Raw genomic sequence first — 25,665 nt, 5'->3', positions numbered from 1 at the left:
ACACACACACACACACACACACACACACACACACACAAACACTGGCATTGCTGTAAGAGGTGTTCAAATAGTTCTCCACTTGTTCTAGTTCATTTGCATTTCATTTGAATGATCCTGCACAATAAGAGTTGTATTGAATTACTTGCGGTCTAGTTGAATACAAAGAGTGGAAAGAAAGCGTGCTTGGGGGGTTTCCTCGGTCACGTCGCTCCTTCCCACGAGTAGAGCCAAGGTATGTTTTCACTCTGTTAGCCGTCAGTGGAGTTTGCAGCTTGACTGTTGGACCTTTTGTAACTGGCAGTTGCCTGCCTGTTTATTGCAATAAGGAGTGCTGTCTGGTGCTGCACGCCCTCCCCCTTGTGCAGAAAGATGCCAGCCAGGATTGGGTGGCTCTTTAAATGTCTCAGTCGCATACAGCTGTGCATAACGTTTAGGCTGTCAGATGTGGCAACGTGGCAGAGCTGTGGCTTGGTTCTGTAGAGACCAAGCAGATTCTGTTTATTTGCTACCGGTAAGGGATTCTGCAACTTTACATAGTTGATTATCATGCTCGTGGTTATAGCTGTGTGTGTGGAAATGTGCTGCAAGGCTGGTGGTGAGGATGCTGTGCGCGGATGATCTGCTTGTTGGTGAGCACTTTCCGTGAGACACATCAGGTAATCATATATGGAATAATTGATGACGAGGAAAAGAAAACAGCAGCTTAATAACGAGTCGTATTTTTTTTGGCGGATAAAGAGGAGTCTGGCTGGGGAGGTTTGGACAAACCAGCAAGCAGCCTGTAGGGCCACCCTTTTTAATTAATTTTCTTTTTCTTGTGATTGATTATAGTGATTGTATTTAAGATTTATTAATATTAAAAGAAATATTTTAAAAATTGTTAAAGAAATTATAAATAATTTTTGGGGAAAGCTTTGTTTGTCTCAGCTCATTTTCTTTGACCAAGCCTGTTCCTTAGAATTTAGATAATTAAATGTGAGGGCGGGGCCAGATTCTGGCGTTATCAACAGGTTCACACTGGTCAGTTGATTTGAGACAAAGTGTTAGTTGTTTATTTTTTCATGTTTGAACAAAAACAGCAGTGTGCATTTCAAGGGACCTTTCGATGTTGGCTGTGGAATCCCTGCAGGCCAATTTGTGGTCATACTGAACTAATCTCTTCTGTCTCCCATAATGTGGAATGAGGTTCAAGAGCTGTGGGACTTGGTTCAGCAGCTACAGGTGGAAAAAGAACATTTGCTACAGGAAAAGGCAACTAATCCCCTGCCGGCAGCATTTGGCTCAAGCACTGGCTCTCCGGCTGGTGACTCTCACCCTGCTCTTACTGTACCTATTGAACGTTTACTGTACATTTCTAGAGAAAGATAATGTCCAATTTTTAGGGCCTCTTCTGGGATTGCAGTGTCCCTAGGGGAGCATGTTTTGGTATTTTCAGAGACCAGTTCATTGAGCATGTGTATGACCCAAATTTTAGAACGGTTGGTGCATCAGTCACCAGGTTATACTTTGGATGTGCGAGCTGAAGCTATCCGTTGGGAGTGGGAAGGGCAGCCCAATGAGCCTAGGGGCATGGGGACATCTTGTCCCATCCCTTAGTGCTTTACAGTGCTCTAGAGGTGTCGCACCTACTAACACGGGTTGGACAGAAATTGCTGAGTTAAAAGAATTGTTAAAAAAACAGCAGGAACAGCTTAACCAGCTGACCCAGGGTCTCATGGTATTGCAAACCGCTCCCCACACTATTGCTAGGTTTAAATGCCCTGATACCGTTTTGCATAGACACTGTCAAAAGCCAGGCCACTATGTTAGGGAATGTTACACACGTGGATTCACAGGAACAGGCACTTAGGGACCCTGCGCCAGCTGCTGTATGTACTATAGCTCAGGATGTGGGAAACTATTTCCCCCTGATCTGAAGAACAGAGCGTCAGGAGGGTCTAATAAAGGCTTACCTGCATCAGATCCCATTTCTCACATTCCTGCCCCTAGTTTAGTGGCATTGTGCCCTTTCGTGACAGTTAAAGTGGATGGGGTGCCGCTAAAGTGCCTGTTAGACAATTACCAAGAGCTTCTTTAGGGAACATTTCCAGGACGTCCCAAGGTCTCACCAGTCGTTGCAATTGCAGGCTTCCAACGGGTTAGAGATTATGTAGAGCTGGATGTAGAAGTGCTGGAAAAAATGTGCCTCATAAAGGTGAGTGTAAAGTACCACCCTGGTCAAAAGCCCTCTCCTGATGTCCCAAGAGTACTGGGTAAGATGTCCTGTGTTCACACCTAGTGATGTGGTCAAGTGAGTGGCTGCTAAGTGTTTGCAGCAACTCTTTGAGTCAGATGCGGTGTTGTTTAAGCCCCTTGTTGATAATTAGTCCCTCTCAGAGCGTGTGCTTGTCTCTCCAGGAATGGTTACTGTCAGGGAAGGCACGGTATATGTGCCAGTAGTCAACATAGGTGGTACCATGGTTTACTTGCACCCCCGTTGTCCACTTGGTGTGTTAAGCCAGGCACAGATTGTAAGCTTGCCCAAGGGGATTTCTACTGTGATTCAGGAGCCCAGTCCTGTCACAGCTAGGCTTTCATCCCATGATGCTTTGGGTAGTTCAGTAAGAGAACAGATAAGGTCTTTGTACCTCTCTTCTCTCCCTTTGTTAGAGCAAGACAAAGTTGGGGTAATGTTGTTTTCAGATGGTGACCTGGATCACACAAGCTTAGTTACCCATGACCTCCTCTTGCTTGATGATGTCCCAATGAGACAGAGGTATAGGCGTATGCCTCCCTCCAACTATGATGATGTGAGAGCCCGCATTTGCCAATTGCTAGAGAGTACTGTTATAAGAGAGTGGCAGCCTGTATGCCTCTCTCATCGTCCTAGTTCGTAAAAGAAGGACAGTAGCCTACAACTCTGTGTGGACTGCAGACTACGAAATAGTGAAACCAGGAAGGCTCAAAGTAAAACTTGAGAAGTGCCAGTTTTTCCATTGCCAAGTACAGTATCTTGGTTATGTGGTGTCAGCTGCTGCAGTAGCGACTGATCCCAAGAAGGTGGCTGCAGTAGTGGAGTGGCCAACGCCAAGGACAGTATCAGAATTAAGATAATTTCTTGGGTTTTCAAGCTGGTAGTGCGGTTTGTCAAGGTGGCTGCCCCACTCCACCAGCTGGTGGCTGACCTCACTGGGAAGAAAAATTGTTGCGGGAGTGTGGCCCTGTATGATGCCTGGACAGCTCAGAGAGACGTTTTCAGGACCTCAAACCCCTGATGTCCTCACTTGTCTTGGCGTATGCTGATTTTAGCCTTCCCTTTATTCTGAAGATGGACGCCAACCACAAAGGACTTGAAGCAGTCCTGTCCCAGGAACAAGAGGGTAAAGTGAGACCCATCAACTATGCCAGCTGAAGTCTTCATCCAGCTGAAAAGAACTACAGCTCAATGAAACTGGAGTCCCTGGCAATGAAATTCACCAAAAGAATATCTCCTGGGCCACAGGTATCTGGTGTGGACGGCTCAAACAACCCCCTCAGTCATCTAAAACACAGCCAAGCTTGCAGCTACAGAGCAACGCTGGGTGTCAGAGTTTGCAGTGTATGATTATAAAGTGTGGACAAAGCAACCAGATGCTTATGCACTGTCCAGACAACACCTCTCTCCAACAGCGGTAGGGGTGGAACCTATCTGTTCAGGAACCACTGTGCCACACGTGGTTCAAAAGGCTGATAAAACAAACAAGGCAGTCCAGGTCACTATTTCTGCTGTACCAGAATATTCAACAGATGATTTGTTGGCCTTGCAGAAGGCCAATCCTGTTATAAGTGCTGTTCTATCTTTTTGTCTGCAAGAGCGATTTCCTAGCCGTTCTGATAGGCAGAACCTTCCCCCTGATGCATTAGGATTACTGGGTCGGCTGGTGAAAGAGGGAGTGCTGCATCAGAGGTACTAGCGGCCTGATGGGGGTGAGTGTGTGCTCCAATTGGTCTTACCTGACTGTTTACAAGGGGAAGTTTTTCAACAGTTGCATACCTACCATGGGCACCAGGGAGCTGAAAGGACAACAGAGTTAATCCTGCAGCGGTGTTACTGGCCTGCTCTGGGGATGATGATTAAAGACTTGTGTCAGAGATGCAGCAGGTGTAGTGTGGCTAAAAATATCCAGCCGCAGGTTTGGGCACCTAAGGGGCACCTGCTACTGTCAAGGCCGAATGGAATTCTAGCACTGGACTTTTCTCTGCTGGAACCTGCACAAGTTGGCAGGGAGTATGCGCTTGTAATGACTCTCGTTTTCTCTAAGTTCATCCAGGTCATTCCCACTTGGGACCAGCAGGCTTCGACACAGAGGTCTTGGTCAAGGAATGGTTCTATAAGTTTGGAGTCCCACTTCGGTCACACTCTAACCAGGATTGAAGTTTTGAGAAATAGTTTTCCTCTCCTCCCCAACTAACCCAGGAGCTGTGGGAGCTAGTCCAGATAGTGAAGCTGAGAACTGTGGTTGAGTAACGGTTCGCTTGGTAGGGTAACTTGCAGCAACCTCACCTGTACCTGTCAAGGCTACAGGTAATGCTGAGGCAAGCTCAAGTCACACACCACCTCCAGGAGGAATCAGGAAGTCCACCTGAAAGACAGCTGGAAAACCAATTTACATCATCTACCATAAGCAGCGAGTGGTGGGGTACTTTCTTAAATAGCTGGCTCTAGTAAGTTGGTATACTGTTTTAATAAATTGTCAGGATGCCAATTTTCAACACCCAGGCAGAATGTAACTGGCAGTTGCCTGCATGGTTATTGCACTAAGGGGCCACACTTTCATGGTGTTTTTCTTTTTTAATACGTGTTGCAGCTTACAAATTAATTTTTTAAAACTTTGTTGCGTGCCAACTCCCCACCATGGCTCTTTGCTTAATAAATGACCACAGTTAATTTATATGGTAATTCCTGTGAGATGTTAGCCAAGTGATGCCAGGCATATAATGTATCACTGCAATGCATATGCTTTATGGCTAATTAGGTTATTGATCTGAGGCTGGTCCTGCGTTAGGGCATGATCACAACACAAAAGAGTATGAAAGTATGAGTAATGTGGCTTTAAGCAGTCATTTGTCATTCCTTACAATGTCGTAAAGATGCAGATGTACAGTGATGCTCCACAGTGTGTGCGTGCACGGCTGCAGGTGTGTTCGCGCATGCGTCCTTCTACGTATCTTTGAATATTGTCGAGATGTAAGCTCACTGAGTCATTTCAATATTGCCTGCTGGCTGTTTTCAAATGTTTGTTAAACACAGTGTTTGGAAGGAGTGCAGAGTGCAATAATGGGATGTGAAAGATGTGTGATTTCATCATACTTTTGCTCACACAATCCACTAACGCTTTGCTCGCAACCTGCCCTTGAAAATTCAAGTTTGGAAAGCTCGCCATTGTGAGAATCTGTACGATGTTTGCTTTGTGTGTCGGTGTGTGCGCTCTATTGGTGCATGTGAATGCTGCTCCACTGCTCTCACTAAATGTGCTTTTTTCCCCTGTTCTTCTCTTCAGGTCTTTATGCCTCCAGGTCAAAGTCTGACTGCTGATCCCTTGAGCTACCGTAGTGCTTAATTTACAGAACATGATACACAAACTATTTCCCTGCACTATTCATTCCCAGCCTCCTCTGGCCACTGATAAATATGCAGTGAACACAAAAAACCTGATCCGCATCTAGTCAGATGCACCCTGCAGTTAGCGGTTTGTAGACAATGTGAATACTATTTGTTACCCTTATACAAACAAGGGTGTTTCTTTGGAAATAATAAAAAAAGAGTAATGCAAGCACCTAATCAGGAAGACTGTGTATTTGTGTGTATTCTACTGTGTGTGTATGTGTGTAATACATTCAAATTACTGAGGCGTGTGTGCGCACCTGTGTTTTACTATTTCCAGCTATAGTGGCTCTTCTCTAACATATGAGCTTTGCAAATTGAAAGAGAATATGAGTTGAGTGAAGCTGCTTTCCTTTGTTACCTCAAATCACCTAGCTGGAGAGTATGAAATAGCTGTCATGGATAACACAAGCTGCAGAGAAACAGCTACTCCACTGGGCATTTCTCCGGTGTGTGTGTGTGTGTGTGTATGTGTGTGTGCTCGGCTGCATGTTCTGTGTTTGCACTTGGTTTAAGTATTAAGCGGAAGAGAGTGAGCGAGTGAGTGGGAGGATTGCTTTAGTTTATCATTATCATGTGCGTACCACAGTCAGCGCTTTAACTGGAAAAGGTGACATTAATTCTTTTCCAGCTTCTCATGTAGAAGAGCATATTATCCTCCACTGTATCACTGCACTGTATTCTTTGCCAGGAATGCTTCCTTGTTTGAGTCATAGCTTGCTTAATTATGCATCTGCAGTAGTCTTTAGAATGGGGATGTATTAATGGGTTTTGGATTTGGGTTACATTTCTTTTGCGGTTGAATAAATAAAAGCATTAGCAAATACAGTACTGTGCAAAAGTCTTAAGGTGCCCCTCATTTCTGTATTTTTTGATAGGAAAATGGGAAACAGGTGCAGCAATTTATTAAAATGTATGAACAGTAGTCTTCAGGAATAGTTCTCCAGGCTTCTTTTGTTCTGTTCTCTGTCCAGATTATCTCACATTGCTTCAACAATGCTGAGGTCTGGGCTCTCGGGAGAGCAATCCATGACTGATAGTCTTGCATGTGTGCTTTTCTTTTTAGATATGCTTTTACTGCACTGACAGTATTTTTAAAATCAATCTCATTCTGAAAAATGAAGCCGTTGCCGCACTTCCTAGATTGTATTTCATTGTGGACTGAAAAGACAGTACTTTTCTGAGTTCATAATTCCATCAGTTTTGACAAGCTCTTCAAAACCTGCCTGAAATTCAGCCCCAAACCATGACAGAGCCTCCACCGTGTTTCACAGATGGCTGTAGAAACTCCTGATCTCCTCCTCAGATATCGACAATGATTTAAAAGCGGACAATATTTAAAGGAAATCTGTGAAAGACCTTCAGAAAGACTGAATAACTAATGCTCAAGACCACTTTGACAATGACTGAAAATCTTACTCCATGGAAGAAAATCTAAAGACATGAGAGGTGGCTCAAGACTTTTGCACAGTGCAGCATGTGAATGTTGCTTTTATTTCTCAGATTTAGTTTTAAGATTTCAACTTCAGTCTGGCTGATGTAAATCTGACCATTATTGCTTTATCATGGATGTAACCTTAGTTACATATATTGCTCAAGCCCAGTTCTACATTTAGAGTGTCATAGATTTATAACGTGAGATGGATCACATGTATTGTATGAAGTGTAGGCTAGCTGTATAGTTTCAATCCACAAGTATGACTTGAAATCAAGTCATACTTGTGGTTTGTAGTGTTTTCCTCCCTGATTTCCCGTCGTCTATGATAGTGGTCTTATACAGCTGCTCCAGCCTAAAATAATCAGCTTCCTTCTAACTTTAACTCTTAGTGGTCCAGTGGTCTTTGTCTCCACTTTTTCCTCTTTAACCCTTTCATGAACAAAGCTGCTACACAGCTGTCTCCCGTCTCTTTCTTTGAGAGTTCGTTTTCAATCATTTGTTTCTGCTCCCCAGCCACCTCTTATTCTCTGTCACAAAGGAAAAAAAGTCTTTTAAATAGAATCAATTTACACTAAGGAGCCCAGGGGGTATTAGAAACTGCAGCACTTAATTTCATAACTTCAAAAAAAGAAAGAAAAAAAACCACAGAGGGAAGCTGTAGCTTAAGGCCGTTAGCACCATTCCCAGAACTTTTATCTTGCTGTAGTATAGTAGGGTGTGGGGTCTGGTTATGGTTCATCACCTGAAAACAAGATTATGCAGAGAAGAAAGTACAGTAGTGTGTTAAATTTCCTCTGGATGTGTCTCTGGGTGAATTCACATGCATGCTTTTCCAACGGGCCTCTGTTTCACTTCACCAGAGAAAAAGGGGGTAGTTCATTGCCAGATAAGGATATTCAATTAGTTTGAGTCTATGGAAGGCTGCTGCAACAGTCAGAGCACGCTGGAGCCGGGTGACATATGGTAAGGGCTCTCTGTTAGAATAGAATAGAAACTCGATATCTTCTCATTTCATCTTGTCACTGTTTCAGTAATTTTCCCAGTGGAATGTCAGGCATATACTGTCTGCTTGAGTAGATATCATTTTTCCTCCTTTTTTCAACAGGAAGACCACATGGAAGATGGCTAGAAGAGGGGAAATGTAGCTGAAAGATTCATTTGGATTTTTTTCTCCATTGGTGTTTATTCTCCATAGAAAAATGTGCATAGTGTTTAGGGACAATTTATTTATTTCATGAACTGGTGTGTTTACAATTGTCAGGAAGATATTTGGCTCTGAGATCCTAAAAAATCTGAGAATTCGTCTGAATCCCCATAAGTGTGTCTTTCTCTCCCTCTCTTGTCCTCTAGCTTCTCCTCTTGGCTTGTGTCTTCCTCCCATCATAAATCTCAAGCTGGATGTTTCCAGGCAACTCTCCAGTCAATCTTTACTGAGTTTGTTGCGCTATCGATCTGTCCTGTGCTATAGGTTGTCCTGGCTTCTCTCTCCGCTATTGATGTTTGTGCCTCGGGGAAAGAAAGAAACTGCCTCAGCCTGAATTTACTGGGGGCCAGTTTTCAAATGACTTACAATCACCTCGCAATGAAAATAGAAATTGTCAGGCGGTGCCGTTTATACATTGATGCCGTTGTAAAGTCTCACAGTAGCGAATGAAGCTTTGTAAGAGTCCAAGATTGTGGGATTGTAATGTGGATTATGGGCACTTAAGGGTGATAATGCCACTGTGGAATATAGGGCCACTGTGGTGCTATTGGGATGTCAAATAGCCACCCAGGGAGTAGTCGCCTAATGAGGTTGGTTTAGTCCACTGGGAACACATAAGCCAGCCATATTTCAAGCTTTTGTGGTTTGGTGTGTTTGTGAGTCTTGTGTCCCTGACCACATGCATTACTGAGCACGCTGATTAATGGGACAAAAGGTCAATGGCATGAGAAACTATTTAGGGCATAAATCATACAAAACATAATGCCCCATACGATCCTACATACATTCTTAGACATGTAATTTTAAACTACTGCTACTCCTTGCACTATTGATCATTAGCAACAAGCTATTCAATGAAGTTGAATTCAATTTATTTTATAAGGCCAGATCACATCATAAATCATCTCTGAGCACTTTACATTGTAAGGAAAACCTTACAATCTCACAGAGACACCCACTGATTGTCTATAGGCTAGAGTTGGATGTCTTGAGACCGGTCTTGGTCTCGAGACCGGTCTCGAGACCACTTTTACGTGGTCTTGGTCTTGTCTTGGTCTCGCTGTCTCGGTCTTGCTGTCTCAGATCAACATAGTGGTCGGGAGATTTGGAGTCAACAGTATCCATGACACACAGCGTAACGTTCGATAATGTATCATGCGCAAAAGCTTTAGCTCTAAGAGCCGTGCTTAGAGAGTGCTTTGTAGTGAATCAGAATAGTCGACTCCCATTGAGCGAGAGCCGGCTCCTCAATTAATTTCCTTTCGCTGCTCAGCTGTCACACAGTGACACACAGTGGCTCAGCCATGCTCAAATCCCTCCAAATTGTGGATTATAATCTTCAGTTTGATGTTACAATTTTATCTATATATAAAGTATAACTGAAACCAGTTACATATTTCCCATTCTTTAGACAGTTGTTGGAGGTGATCGCTGTTTTGTCAGATGACTTTGGGGCCAGTCAGTACCATCATGTCAGCCCTCAAAAGCACACAAAAGTTAGTCGTTTTTGTCCCGGTCTTGGTCTCGTCTAGACTTGGTCTTGGTCTTGTCTTGGTCTTGATACCCTCTGGTCTTGGTTTTGTCTTGGTCTCTGATTAGGCGGTCTTGACTACAAGTCTACTATAGGCATTGCTCGGCAGATGTATACACGGATCGGTACCTACTATAACTGAGCCCCACTTTTTTTATAGGCTCCAGCTCCAGGAAGTAAAATTCCCATTAGCGTTTCAGAAATGCTTAGATAAAGAGTTCTAAGCTGTGACCCAAGCCAAAACTACAAGCTTGGCTTGGATCACAAGAAAAATGTAAAAAGACAAGGCAAAAGGTCCACGACTGTGTAAATAATTACAAACTCATTCCATAATGCACTGCAAGCCCCAGATTCCACCAACCTTGTTATATTTAAACCTTCTCATTATCCTAGTACTCTGTGACGTAATAGATTGTAATATATTTTGCGGTGTGTGAAGAAAAGCATAGCTTAGTTATCGATACAGTTCAGTGCTGTGTTCTTGACCGCAATCACCGTTCTTGTGGTTTCTGGCGTTTTGTACTCACTGAGCTGACGTTTGCAGGTTGAAACATTTGCATTAACAGTGAATTAACAGTGGTATAACATCAAGATGTCGCTGTTTCTATTTAGGATTGAAAGCTGTTTTTAAAACAAGTGAGCAACTGTGGTTCCGATAGGAGGACATACCATCACGTTGCAGTGTTGTCCCATATGGAAAAGAAATAGTAAAAACTTATATGATTTACTCATGAAAGTGGCCACTTTCTCATTACTTTCATATATTGTTTTAGTAAGTATCCAAAACATACAAGTTTCAATATATAATTTTTCAAGGGATCTTATATCTGTTTTCACTCTTGTATGCTTTTCATACAAGTTTCACACAAGACAGATACAAACTTTATAAGATTTATATATGTCTTTTCCATATGGGGTGTCTTATTTCAACATCATGGGTCACCGTCAAATCTCTATGGATTCTAAATTCCATCTAAAATCTATAGTCGCATTCACATACATATATTTACATTCTTGTTTGGCGCTTTCTTTTTCATGCTGTGTTGCATCCACCTTGAAAGTCAGATGTCGCTCCTGAGTTCAGTAGTAAAGTCAGAAAAAGAAGGAAAAGCACGATTTGTTTAGCTCCTTAGCAAGTTACAGCCATTCATGCATTACTAGCAATACAGCGCAGTGCTTGTTTTGTTGCACTTAAAAACACTACAGCACGTTCACAGGTAGACTCTTTTCACAAATACACAACACTTAAGGATTAGATATCTGCAGCGCAGATGTTGAGTTCGACAGATGTGTGCGGCTGCCGTAGTGTAGTAGTTGACACATTTGAAAAATTCCTGGTTTAACACAAATCCCCTTTGGTTTACACCAGAAAGGACGTCTACTGCCAATTCAAACATGCAGCACTACCTGCTGTTGCCGCTGAAGGAAGCTTTTTCTTAGTTTTGCTAATATTTAAGCAGTGGATTGTTAAGCTGGGGTCTTTGGAATTGCTCTAACCTTGTGTCAGTTAAAATTTCCAACTGGGAATTTGGAAATTGGAATTTCAACATCTAATTTTAAGTCGCACACACCATCAGCACCATTGTACTCACTGCTTGTAGTTTGCTCTACACCTGTAACAAAAGTTAAAAAATAAATGACTGGTTTATGTCATCGTGTCGCAAAAAATGGGGCTAAAAGCCCCACTAAAAACACCAGTAAACTGAAAGCCAGGCCGCGACTGCTGAAAACCTTCCAAAAGTGCCACCCCACCTTGCAGCTGGTGAGAAATGAGCATTGTGTTTCCTTTGGGAGGCAGTTAATGCTGCTGTTTGCCTCTCTAGAATATTAATACCGCCTCTGTTCATTATGGCCAAATATTTGATCATACTTACTATACTAAAAACATTGACTCTTTATTTTGTGGTTATATTCACATTTCCTTTCCCTTTGTGTTCACTGTGAGCAGAAACGGATGGCACAGGTCCCCTTTTTGAAAGTTTTTGATGTTGACGTACTGAATTCAGTTTCAGTTCAGTTTCATTTTATCGTGCCAAAGTTTTTATTGAGGTAATTTAATAGAACAAAAGGAAAGGATGACTGTAGTGCTGTGTGAGAGAAGGTATGATTTCTGGCCAGAAATGTCTCTCACAGAGTTCGTCAAACACCTGTTCTGTCCTTCTAAATGGGTTATTGGCACAAATCTGGAATCAATCAAGCAATCAGGCATAATGGGAGTCTCTGAGGGTGAACTGGGCAATAATGTTGATTAGCTGAAAGAAAGAAGATGCTTTCCTGTTTCTACATGCAGTACTTGATTACAGTAGTTCTAATATATTTACTCTCCAACCATGCAACATTTAAGGATCCACACACGGCCAGATTTAATGTACACTTTATTTTACTGTATATTATCAATCTCAGTTCACACATTATGGTCTGTTCTGCAGATGAGTTTGTAACAGCCCTCTCCTTTAATTTGCTGAAAATTAAAATTGTCCCTAATGAGGCAATGGGTGTCCCACAGGAAAAATACCCCTCCTCCCATTAGTTCTAACGCCAATCTCCCCAGGACCTAGATTATAAAGCACACACTCACACATGAAGTAACCTTGTTGGGTCCTAATTATAACAGCTTTGTGTCTCAGTTGAACACAGTGCATTATTAGTCCTAACAATATCACGTTCCCACAGGCGTGTACCTGTGTCCTTCCTTCCGTGAAGGCTTTGTCTTGTTTTTGGCTACTTTTTCTTTCATCTCTAAATGCAGCAAAAAGAGGGCAAGAGGGAAGGTGAGCTTAACAAGACGCCAATAATTGTCTCTGTTATCAAACAGGCCATCAATCTTAATTACAGGATGCGTAGAGAGTGAATTTCCAGACAGTGATTCTACCACTGAGTTTAAAATCTCATGGACAATAACTAAACTCAGTACAAAGAAAACTCAGTACAAAGAAATACAAATCAGACCCCATGCTGTTACTGCAGATGGTTTGAACCATTTAATGGGCGTCTGTATTTGAACCAGCTCCAACCTCAGCAATTTGTATGATAGGATCTAATCCTTAAGTGACATTCTGGGCCACACTCCATACCAGTTGGTGGCGGTAATGCACCTAGAAGTTTTTTGCACACTGCCATAAAAACAGAAGAAGGATAAGGAGTGGAACAGGAGACCGGTAACTCAAAATGCAGAGAAAACACAATTAATGTGGCATTTACAAAGCAGTGAGCGAACAATATAAATCTAATGTGTGCACCATTAGACATGTCTTTGTCTATGATTGGCTTATAATTGAAAATTTACTTATTCAGTGATAATGTCAGTCTGTCTCACGATTCAGATCACTAGATTTTGACTATCTGTCGATGGATATTGTAAGTACAGAAACCTAAATAGCATTGTTTTTCTATTTTGTTATAGAACATGAGGTTGTTACAAAATCCAAGCAAAATTTTAATTATTTGTATATGCACATAATTATTTGGGCAACGGCAGCTTCTGACCTATTTATGCTGGCAAGCCCAGCTGGCCAGGATTCATTTTGCAAAGTGAAGAACAAAAACCTATCACACTGAGAGCAACAGGGCATGCAGTGGGTCTGAAAAACAGAAGCAGCAATGGTTCTAGGGTACCAGGTTCTAAAACACACAAAGAAGACCTTCAATGCTCTCATGGATACAATGTGCCAACTGTCTGAGATGCCAGATAATACTTTGGTCAGCCTGTCTGGCGTTGCACTTCCACTGTCACTGCTGTGTAACACAAATGTGCTTTATAAGTTGAAAGGTGGTACGTGCAATCACTGAACAGTTTATTAAGTACACATTGCCAGTACTGATTTGTATTACTACTAGCCCGCCGCTATTACAGAACTGTCTTATTTGTTTCTGGCATAGATTCAACAAGGTGCTAGAAAATTTTTTTGGCCCATACTAAAATGACAGAGTTACACAAATTAACTGTGAATTTTTCAGCAGCACTTTCATGATGTGAATCTCTCGTTCCACCACATCCCAAAGGTGCTCTCTTATACTGATTTCTGGTGACTCTGGAGACCATACAGTACAGTGTGAATACAGTGAACTCATTGTCATGTTCAAGAAACCGATTTGAGATGATTTAATCTTTGTGACATGGTGTGTTATTTCTCTGGAAGCAACCATCAGACAACCATCATGGACATGGTCAGCGACAATATTTGAGCAACCAAAAGAAAATATCTCCCACACCCTTACAGCTCAACCACCAACCTGAACCATCGATATTTCATGTTTTCACATTTTCATAAAATTCTGACACTATCATCAAAATTCTGCAGAAGAAATTGAGACTCGCCAGACCAGGCAGCATTTTTCCAATTTTGTTGTCCACTTTTGGTGAGTCCATGTAAATTGCAGTTTTCTCAGTTCTTAGCTGATAAGAGTGTCACTCAGTCTCTTGTGCTGCTTTAACTCTTCTGCTTTAAGGTTTGATGCGTTGAGCATTTAGAGACAGACTACTACATAACTTTGAGCTGAAAGTACGGGAAAAGTAACTCAAACACACATTTCAACCAAGCACTCTGGCTATTCTCTGACCTCTGACAAAGCATTTTCACCCAGAGCATTACCATTCACTGGATATTCTCTTTTTTTCCCTTTTGGATGGGTGGGAATTCTTTGTAAACCCTAGAGATGTGTGGTGACGTCAAAAAATCCCACTAGATCAGCAGTTTCTCAAAAACTCAGACCAGCCCATCTGGCACCACCAACCATGCCACGTTCAAAGTCACTTATATCACCTCTCTTCCCCATTCTGATGCTCTGTTTTAACATCAGCAGCACATCTTGCACATATCTACATTGTCTTAATAAGCAGTGCAAGAGGTGTACCCATTAACTTGTTACAAACCTGCTCTAGCCTCGCTCCAGACACACGACCAGCTCACCTCAGCGCACTTCAAGTTGTTCAGACATTATAGATTGTATCAGACATGTGAACTCAGTCCGACTTTACATTTCTGTGTATCCTGTGAGAAGTTTGAACGTCTGCTTTCTCCTTACTCCCTAGAACTGCTGTGTCTTCACAAAACACTCAGAATAGCTGTAGCTTATCCCGGAGGTAGACACCCCTACAGAGATATGAGGGCATGAAGTATAAGGTGATAAGGCTGAGCACAAAGAGTCTCACCTTTTCCACTACTGCAAGATAACAGGTTTAAAATCATGGTGTTATTCCTCAGACCTGATGTGTCTAAAGAATATGCTGTTCACCTTTAAACATTTAATGTTCCAGCATGATTCATTAAATATATAATTATTTCAATCAGCTCAGCACACAGATAGCTCTGACAGAGTAATTTCCTTTATGAGTGTGGGGCTGCAGCTACTGGTTATCCCCTGTCTTTGCTAGTGCTGAGTAATGATCCACATGCTGGCTAGGGATGGATGGAGGAGCCCTGTTTCCTGCTGGCCTGTCAGAGAAATGTGACAGCGTCTAGTGTGCAGGGACAAACTGGAGAGTGTAGCCTGCAGCTCTCAATCACTCCAGGGGCTGGCAGAGACACCCATAGGGAGCTGTCTGTCTTCTCTTTCATTTATCTCTTTCTGTTTTCACCCTTTTATGTTTCCTCGATTTCTAGATCCCTACCTTACTTTGTCGCTTTTCCCGCGTCTCCCTCATTTGTGACCTTCCTTTCATATCGGACTTGTCAGCATCTGTCGTCTGCTCGCAGATTTTACACAAACACATGGATCTTCTCAAACAATTTCTCCTCGAGCTCGTTTTCGTTGCTTTACGCTGTCTGCATCAATATCCAACCTAATCCAGAGCGTGGCAGAGACTCAGCATGTACTTCTATCACACATATGCAACCCCCCGACCACCCCCACTCCTCCTGCCACACACACACAATTAAACAGACTGGCACCCACATGCTCAAACTTACAAACACTCACCCAATTAATATTAATAATACACTATTCCATTTTAGAGTATATAAGCCTTCAAGACTACAACACAGGAGTGAGGATTTTCTATTTGATTTGAGCTGGATGGAGAATGAAGCAGAGAGGGAGAAATGCAAGACGAAGAGTTGCCATCATCTAAACTGTTCTGCACTGAGGCTTTTCAATTTCATTATAAGTCTCAATTTCAAAAAGCCTGAATGCTACGTGCTGTTCAGCCTAAAATTGAGCTGTTGGTTGGCTGGACAGGCAGCCCCCACCCATGGCTCCTCTGTGGGGTCATCAGGGGATGACAATGGTCCGGCGTGCCTTTCTGCTGTTTAGTCTGGGTGAAGGGAAACATATGAAAAGCAAAGGGGCTCGGGTAGCTGGCTAACTGGGTGAGAGTATTTTGGAATTGGTTGGGTGCTCTGAGGTTTTGGAAAGCAATGTGAGGACTCTTGGTGTAAAATCTGTGAAGGACTCTTGAGTTACACAAAGAGGAATCCAGAGTTAGATTTTAGTATGTTTAAGTTGTCTGCTATTTTTATTGTGCATATTTTCAGTTTTATTATCACACTCTGGTTTATTTTTTAGCACTAAAAAATCCTTCTCTGATACACACCAGCTCATAGTTTACTCTGAAAAAGATTTTTTAACCCATATGAACAAAACATGTAGGCCATGTCTTTAAAAAAAAAGCAAAATTCTTTTTCTTGCTTCTGTTTTTGAACTTGAGCACTTTTTCCTTAAATGAGTTTACAACAGCAAGTGGATCATACATTGACTTAAAATAGCTAGCCTGTCCCTGGTTGGTCCTTGACCATAATGAGATTTTTAAACAAACAAATCTTCAAAACACTTTTATGGCATGAACAAGTTCCTGCTTCCGTATGGAGGAAGTCTTTCATGGAGTGCCAAGCAAACTCCAACCAGTGACTCTGGAGTTTTTACCCAGTTGATCCCCTCTGATTTAGGCCGAAGTAGTAGTTTGCTTTAGGTCGATGTCTTGGAAGAAACTATGATTCTGGCCATAAGGTTCTCTGATACTAGCTGCAGCAACTTGCTTCAAAATTGTCTGTTCAGAATACAGTCTGTCTGTGATTCCCTTACAGTGACCACAGGACCTGCACCGTGTCTGAAACCATCAGACATGGAGCTTGATTTGGCAACAAAGTGGTTTTTCCATCGGAAATGAGACCGTGCATAGGGTCACAGTGGTTTCTTTAGTGAAGATAGTAGATTAGTGCCATAGTTCCCCTGATTCTATCCACTAAAGAGCCTTTTGAAGCTTTGCCTCCTTATTGTGGTTCTCTATCAATGGAAAGAATTGGGTCTTTCCATACTTACAGCCAAGCTTTCTTCAGGCACGACAAATGCCACTTGTACAGTCAACTCTTGTTGGTCAATCTATCAGCCAGGACATCACTGTGGAAGTCCAAAAAAACAAAACATTATCAACACAGCAATAAACAGGCTGGTTATGTAATGTGTCATAGAACTGATACTGTATGTGTACCGAATATAGTAATTTACTTTGTTGCTTATTTTTGCAGTTTCCTTAGTTTCAGCGGTCGGCGTTGTCTTTCCATCTTGTGCTGGTGTACAGTTTACAGTGACAGTTTAATTCCCAGGCTTGCAAAATGCCTTTAAATCTCTGGCGCCAGTTCTCCTCTTGCCCTCATGAGCTGAATCTGTCGGGAGTTCTTCTTGCTGATGCTCATCATCTCTGCTCCAATGTGTCAACACACAGGTGTTTAGCCTGACTGTGTGTATTTATAGTCTGAGTATGCCAATGGACAATCGCAAACAAATGTTTGTTGCTGGCTAATTGTTCCTACAGGTAGTCTGACCAATGAGCAGTGAGAACTGCAAATGAACAGATAACTAGAGAGGGGGAATCTGTACAACTTCTTTTTCTTTTTTGCATTTTTTTCCTGCTAAATCATTGCAAGTTTTTACAAGCAAAGGCCAAAACATCCAGCATCAAAGGTAAGCAGATGCTCAGCCATAACTTGTGAGTTATATAAAGTATGATGTAGGCTAAAAATGTTGTGGCTTAAATTGTTGACATCACTAAACACTAGTAATGAGACTTCATGTCTCATGAAACAGCTACAAAATGATGGTCATTTTGTTCTGTTCAGAACATGAGATGAGCAGGATATACAGTTGGGTGTGCCTAATTTTGTATCTGCCAAGAAGAGCTTTTATAATGTTTTTGTTTTTTTTTGTTTTTTTGCTTTTAATTCAGTTTCAGTTCATTCACTGAGTGCGTTTTTTCTTCTTCTTTCAGTTTAGTTTTGTGTTTGAAAATGTTTAGATTTAGTTTATTTTTTCTCTTATTAATTCCAGCCAAAGTTTTAACCTCTCTAATTATAATTGCATGGAGGTTATACGTCGAAGACAAGATATATGAACACCAGTAAAGATAAAACAATAAAAGCACAGAAGGTTTTGAAAGCAGCTGACTCGGTCTTGCACACATACAAAGTCTCAAACATGTAAATAAATACATCATCAGACAAGTTTCGATTTTTTCTTTTCTCTTTTGTACCTGATCAACAAACTTAAAAACTAAGTATATTACATAATAACTAACTGAAACTTTACACCGATTTATTTTATTTTTTTCTTAAGTTTTTTTTGTATTCTTAGTTTTAAGGTTAGTTTTAATGAACTATAATAACCTTTCTATGAATTTCCTAATGTGGTAGGATGGCATTCCAAAGCGCAGCATTAATTTGTACTGCATGATAGGGCTGATCATTTAATTTGTTTTCACTGGAGGTGAACACTTGCTTCTTAAGAAGTCACACCCGTGTGCAGGTTGGGACAAAACACTGGTGCAAATCAGGTTGGACAATGGGCAACAGAAGCAGGAAGTCGGGGAGTAGATGGGCGTTCACAGCGCTTTTAGACTGGAAAGTGTGCCCGTCACATGCGGTCAGCAGGGTCCATATTAATGCTAATGACCCGTTTTAAGCCAGCAGTTTCGTAGAAGATCTGCAACGAGAGGCTGCGTTCACTGAGCGTCCGACACGTGAATGACAATGGTAAGCGAGAGAGAGCGGTTGGATTGCGCAGCGCTGCCCTGCGCTGCTGCATTTCTTACTTTTTAAACGTACTATTTAAAAAAATATTTAATTTGACTGAAATGAATGAAATTGTTTGCATGGAGCGGTATGGGTGATTTGCAGTGGAAATTGTGAAAAAGCTCAGAGTGACTAATTTAGATTTTTCAAAACTTGCTAAACAGTGACTGTAGTGACTGTAATTAATCTGTTGGAAATATTTCAAAATTTTCAGCCATGAAACTGAGTGAAAGGGACGTGTTTATGGTGGAAAGTAGAGACCACCAGGAGAAAGGAGAGAGGACTACACTGGCCGGGCGGCACTCTATCAGGCTGGTTTATTAGTTTAGTCCAAGGCTCGGCAACCCTAGGCACGCGTGCCAACTGATGGCACGACCATAGCTGGACTGGCCATCGGGCATACCGGGCATTTGCTCAGTGGCCCGATGATTTTTTATTTTTTTTTGTAACGGTATAAACAATGAAAGGTGGTGGATTGGCCAGATGCTGGCGTAAAATAACTCAGTTGTTTGGTGGTGGCTGTGGCGGAGCTTCCACAGATTCAGTAACATTAACAAGTGGTGGAGGCCAGCAGGTGGATAAGGGAGAGGGAAGGCAGGAGAGAGAGGCGGCCGCTGGTCCGAGTGTCAGGTGAACTGAACTTCAGGTAAGAAGTTATACCTGCAGTCTATCTGGGTCAGATATAAACCAAGTTTAGGTGGAGTTTATTTTCGTTGTGCTGACTTTTTACAGTCAGTTACAATAACTCTACTGCGTACTAGCTAGCATGACAGAGTTTCTATACAGCTGGGTGGGTGCTATGATGTTACTGATAGTGAACTTTATTTTATTCATAAGGTTAGTTAGTAGAGTTGCCAACCATCTTAAAAAGACGGAATGTCCCGCATTCACAGAAATTATTACCCTTTTGGTGTTGTCTAGGATGGAAAAAGACACAAAGGTGGATTTATTCTGTCGTTAGCCGCACAGCTGCCTCTTCTTCTCCTCTCATTCTCTCCCCTCTCGCTCCTGTTGCTACTTTAATCATGAAACTGATCAATAATCAGCTGATCGGCTTTTCTCTCTTGTTTGTTTATCGCCCACTTTGCGCCAGAACGGGGCATGTCGCGCTAAACAACAGCAGCACGTTTAAGCTTGATCAGCTGTTGTTAGAATTTATTTAATATTAATTTCTAGTATCAGCTGATGTTTGCTGGAGCCACAGCTGTAAAGCTGCTGGTCATGATATCGGTTTGGTATATCTGGTGAGAGGGAAACATGAAGATGAAACCAGGAGATGTCCTTACTGAATCATCAGAGCTGTGATGGAGAAACAGGTTTACCTTTTAGGTGACATGAATGAGTTGAAGGGAAGTTATGAACTGTTTCTGAGAGACAAATAACACCAGGATCCTTTTCTAAGTAGCTGACAGCTGGTAACTGTGCAGGGGCGGGTCTAGCAAAGTTTTGCCAGGGGGGCCAGGTAGGGCATTAACAGGGAAAGGGGGGCACAAAGAAATACTTTCTTATTCTCATTTAAAATGTCTGGCTGTTATTAAATAATTATCTGAATCTTACAACCAAAGTTTTTATCTGATGTAAAATGTATAGAAATCATACATATACCAACAAGACTGTACATCACTGTCACACAGCGTTTGTTTTCATTCAAAGGCTTTATGGCTTTAATACCTGGTGGCTGGTCTCTAGTCAAAATCCCGGGCTGTTTTTTTGTCCCAGTCCAGCCCTGGGCACGACACGCAGTGAATTAATCTGAGAGGGTGCATCAAAAAATAAATGGCCCCGCCAGCGGTGCACTTCGCAAATTGGGACTTTCAGGTGTATGGACCAATGTTTTATTTTCTGATCAAACCAGAAATCTTTAATGAGCAGCTGGATTTGTCTCGCATTAACTGGCTGAGTTAATGCCAGTTAATGCAACATCGAAGCAGCTGGAATCCACAGCTGTGCGTGTTCATGGAGCTTGCATTTTCACCTGCTGGACATCACTACCTGACAAGTTTAACTGTCTTCAGAACATTGCAGAGGCCTTATTGACAGTATTTGGCTCTACATATCTGTGTGAGCAGATTTTCTCTCACATGAGTGTCCTCAGGTAGCCGTCTGAATGCTGGACACTCGGAGACCTGTGTCTCTGAGTGGGAGACCAGAGATCATACATGTGTGTCTCTGTATTAACAGACATGTCATATTGGCTTAGTTTATTTTTCTTATCATTGTTGTGAGGGGACCACAAATAGCATTTGCATTTTCTGTTGTACAGTTCATTTGCTGTTATGGAGTTCCTGTTATGGATAAAAAGTCTTTTTTTGTTTCAAAACAGCTGATAACTATTCGCTGATAGCTGCCAACATCTGCAAACAAATATAATTCTATAAAGTGGTTCTATATATTGTGTAACTGTTCATATAGAGCGTTATTAAATTTATTGCTAATGCAATCATACGGCACACTGACTTCTGAGGAAATTTTAAATGGCACTCGCCATCAGAAAGGTTGCCTACCCCTGGTTTAGTCTATTGAAGTAAGCATACTAACACACACTGATTTACAGACTCACTCAAAACACGAGGATGACTGTCAGGAAAAAAGCCATCTTATACATGTGAAACGCTTGAGTCAGAATACCTCTGTGTTGGACGACCTTTTTACTGTACATTCTCACAGAAATACACAAGCGATGCTTGAAGTAGTGGTCTTCAGTAAGTCTCTGTGATATAATTTTTTTGTCAGCTTTTATAGTTTGCCATCCATATTTTCATATCAAGCATCTCAGGAAGTTTGACTGAGACTAAAAATAACACGGGATCAGCAAGAAGTGAAACTTCAGTGTTATTTACCTCCCACACAAAAGTTGGAAATTATCTCTTGAGAATGAGTGACATCATGTTTATAACATTTAAAACCAAAGGAATAAGGATATTTTGCAGTTGCTCACCAGTTACTATGACAATCCCAAGCATTTAAAGGAAAGACAGGCTTTTTTGCTGCGGATCTTAATGCTAGTAAAAGGACTTTATTGGTGCATTGGTAATGACTTTTGAAATATTTATTAGAATTTAATAAAATGGCTTTCTAAATACAGACTGCTTATGGTTGAGATCGATCCAGCTGTATTTTGCGGGATGATTCAGCTCTGCTGTTTCTCTTCTGACGCAGTCTGTACATATCTTTGATTCACGACCGGTGATATTTTTGACATTTGCATCTCAAGAATTTAGAGTATTGTGGAAAAAGTCCCTTTCTGCTTCTCCATGAAACTTGTCTTTGGATGGAAGCATGGCATGCTCTAAAACCTCCTGGTTGAGCGGCTGTGTTGACTTTGGCCTGGATAAAACACAGTGGACCAACTGCCAGCAGACAACATGGCCTTCAACATCATCAGACTGCAGAAACTTTACACTGGGTTTTAAAATACCCTGGATATTTACTTTAATCTTCCACTAAACTCCAGGACCTTGATTTCCAGATAAAGTGCAACATAGCATAGCATTGAATCCACTGGCTGTCTGGCTTGGGATGTTCTGTGTGTGTACTAATAATAATTTGAGATACTGGATTTCTGATGGACTATAATGAGTAATCATTTGAAATTTATATTTAAAAAAATTACTGTTTTGAGATGCCCTTTGTATTGGGTTATGTTGACTGCTTCAAGGGTTTCCTGAAGCAGAGGAAGCCAGAGGAAGGCATAATTTGTGTGAAATCTTTTCAAACTTTACTTGACACTGAAATAAATCCATATTTGGGGATTCTAATCCTCGATGTCAATAAGATGCAAACTGTTAGAATTAATTTAAATTCATTCACAAGACCCTTTTATCCAAGAAGCTTCTGCGGGAAAAGTTAGATTAGGAAAATTCAGCTCCTCCTGTTCTAATTATATCCTCTTCCATCATCTTTGGTAGGACTGCCATATCAGCATCTAATTCTGCAGTCTTTCCTGTCATTCAAACGTAAAGTTCACTCACTTCAGTCTTCACAAGTGTACAGAGGTCCTAATGGCACAGATTAAAAAGCAATTTAATACAGGAAAGGGGATTAGAAACACTATGGGCTGCACTTATCCTTAACCTTTAGTCCTGTTCTCATGGAGCCACAATATGTGCAAGATGATAGCATCACAGGCCCAGAGTTAGTAAATTTCCATTAGGGCTGCCCTTCTGTATTCCCACCAGCACATTTAAAGGCATTAGGCATGCTTTGTCAGGGCTGATAAAAAAGGGCCAGCAGTGCTATCGCACACCCCTGACTTGTTTCGGAAAAAGCACTGTTCCATGTGAAGTTTTCATAACCCATTATGATAATCGGCCCAAGTCTCTGAAGGGCAAGGGATAGACCGGCAGATAGATGCTTCTGGGGTGACTGCTCTATAGTCTCTGCATGGATTGAACATTTTCTGTCTGCGTTGCCGGGGCAGAAACTCATTCCTATCTACCAAGAACAGCAGAAGTGATATAGGACTCAGTAAAAGAGGAGGCACATCTCATAGGAGGCACATCTCATAGCATCGGGTTAGAAGGTGATTTTAAAACGAAAGAGAAAAAAATGAGTCCCCATCCCCCTTATAATGAAGAATATACTGTTTTCAGTGGTGAAAACTTAATATTTTCACAAGGATGCTTGTGTCATCCTTTGTTCTTCAGCTTTCCTGTAAGCTTGCTGTGCCTTCAACAGACATGAAACGCAATAAACACTTTATACTGTTTTGTTAAATTAGTGAGAAGCTGGGACACCTGAATTAAGGAGATCCGTGTTATTTTTTTCTTCTTCTTCTTCTCCTCTTTTGGGCAGCTAGCTGCTCATCTCTGCAGGGGAAAAATGTTTGTCTGACAGGAAAAAGGGCCATGCTGTGCATTAATCATTTATATCTAAATTTGTGCTGCGCAAAGATTCAATTTTCTGCACTTTGTAGGGTCCAATATTTGTTATATGGTTTTATTTATACATCAAAACCCCCTTCATCCATTATTAATTTATTTTTGAGCCACGCAGTTTGGATGGCATTTCTTGAAGGGGAGCTCTTTTTGTAGGAAAACCTCCACAAAAAGAGGGCACCAAATGTTTAACAGGAAAAATCCTGCTTTTACTACTCACAAAAACAGGCTGTTCTTAATGAAGAGCTGTAACTTGGTTAGAAGCTATCAGTTTGTTACTCAAGGAAAAACCCTCCATATGTGGGGCTTTGAAACCAGAACTATTGCTATTTTGATTCATGCTGTACACTTGGACACATGTCCCGCTAAGCACTAAATTTGTCTCCTTTTATAACCAATATTGTTTTGCAAGATCCTCTCGTCTCCGTGCCCTCTCCAGAGCTGCAGTGATGTAACTCCCACATCAATGCTCTATTTAAAGTCTAAACCTGTGCGTCTCTTCAACCTGCTGTCAGTTTTTACACCTTTAATTATTATTATTATTTTTTTTATAAAGTTGTGGTAGTATTGTGCTAATTCCTTTGCTTCCTGTTCACAGGCCAATACTGAGCAGAAGAAGCTGAGCCATGCTGGATCCAAGCCCTCCCTCTCTGAGAGCTGTGGCCGACTCCCTCAGATAGCCATGAACACCTGCAAGTACAATGGCGGAGTGGTGAGACCACTAGTGGGCAGCCTGGCGTCCTCGTCGCGCCGCAACCTCGCGGAGCTCGACTCGGAGACGCAACCCTTGCAGACGCTGCACAGCTCTGGCCTGGAGGTGGTGGTGTCCAAGGGCAACGGCGGCGAAGACCCCAGCAAGGCATCCAACGAGAGCTTGGTCAGGGAGGGCAGTGGGCGGGGCAGTGGGCGGGCACCCCAGAAGAAGAACAGGGACATTGGCTACAAGCTCGGCCACCGGAGGGCGTTGTTTGAGAAGCGGAAACGGTTAAGCGATTACGCTCTAATCTTTGGGATGTTTGGGATTGTTGTCATGGTGACAGAGACGGAACTGTCATGGGGGGTTTACACTAAGGTAGGTTGTGCGTGCGTGCGTCTGTGTGTGTGTGTGATGCATGAGTGGGAGCCCTGTGTGTTGTCACTTCTATTGTTATGTTTGAGTTGTGTGGGGTTGGCAGCTGTCAGTTTCATGAAGAGTGATTATTAGCACAGACACTGACGTACAGTATGCAACAAAGCAACTGGGAGTATTGCTCCAATAGAAGTAAAAAGAAGTGTCATGTGATCTGCACAATGACTAATAGACTATTTATTCTATTAAAAGATATTGTCTTTTTGGAACTTGTTTTGTCTTTTTGGGTTTTTTTTGCTGGTAGGTCTATTTTTGTCACTACTTAAAAGTTTTAGTTATTGGCATTATATTGGCACGTACCCAAAGGACTGTTTCCATTGCTATTGCCATTATTGGCAGAAGGAAACTGGGATAGTGGAGCAAAGCGGACAACAAGAGCCATAAAGATTCATACAAAGAGAGATAAAGACACATAGAAACGAAGAGGTCGGCAAGTGAGAATAAAAGGTGGGAATGAAGTTCCAGGTTTTTCAAACTGCATCAGTTTGTAGGAGTGGCAATGACGCAGCACACTCTAGAGACATGAGGGACTCTTGAGCGAGGACACTGGCGAGGCAGTGGGTTTTCAGGGTCACTGTGGTGACCAAGCTACCACCCCTTAGCCTGTCATTGTCCATCAGTGTCAAACAGTGTGTCATATATGGGGGAAGAATATCCTTCACTTAGTGCGGCACAAGTCCCACCACATTATTTATTAGACTGTTTACTGTGGAGCTGACACTGCAGCGATATGATAGGTCACAGAGCTGTTTTCTTTCTTCTCTGGAGTCAGTAAAAACAAAGTAGGATAGAAGACCTAGTGTTTGAAAATGTAAGTGCATGGTCTGTTGACTGTTCTCAAGCCTTGAGTTTTGAGCTGTC

The 25,665-nt window shown here is 41.9% G+C and overlaps 1 protein-coding gene across 3 annotated transcripts in view; it reads left to right on the top strand.

Moving 5' to 3' along the window:
* The window catches only part of kcnn1a (potassium intermediate/small conductance calcium-activated channel, subfamily N, member 1a), a 64,451-nt gene that overhangs the window by 9,450 nt on the left and 29,336 nt on the right, over positions 1 to 25,665 (top strand). For 2 of the 3 annotated variants that reach the window (XM_005920663.3, XM_005920664.3), the window contains exon 2: positions 24,274 to 24,747. In XM_005920663.3, coding sequence (XP_005920725.1) covers positions 24,274 to 24,747 — 474 coding nt within the window. Of the gene's footprint in view, positions 1 to 18,355; positions 18,760 to 24,273; positions 24,748 to 25,665 lie in introns of those variants that run through there. The other variant, XM_042219969.1, reaches the window with a different exon arrangement.

The sequence above is a fragment of the Haplochromis burtoni genome, unplaced genomic scaffold (genome assembly GCF_018398535.1).
Source record: "Haplochromis burtoni strain Fernald_Lab_line unplaced genomic scaffold, NCSU_Asbu1 Contig_41, whole genome shotgun sequence".
In the NCBI taxonomy this organism is placed as follows: Eukaryota; Metazoa; Chordata; class Actinopteri; order Cichliformes; family Cichlidae; genus Haplochromis; species Haplochromis burtoni.
The sequence above is the reverse complement of the archived record's forward strand: the minus strand, read 5'-3'. Positions and strand labels throughout refer to the sequence as shown.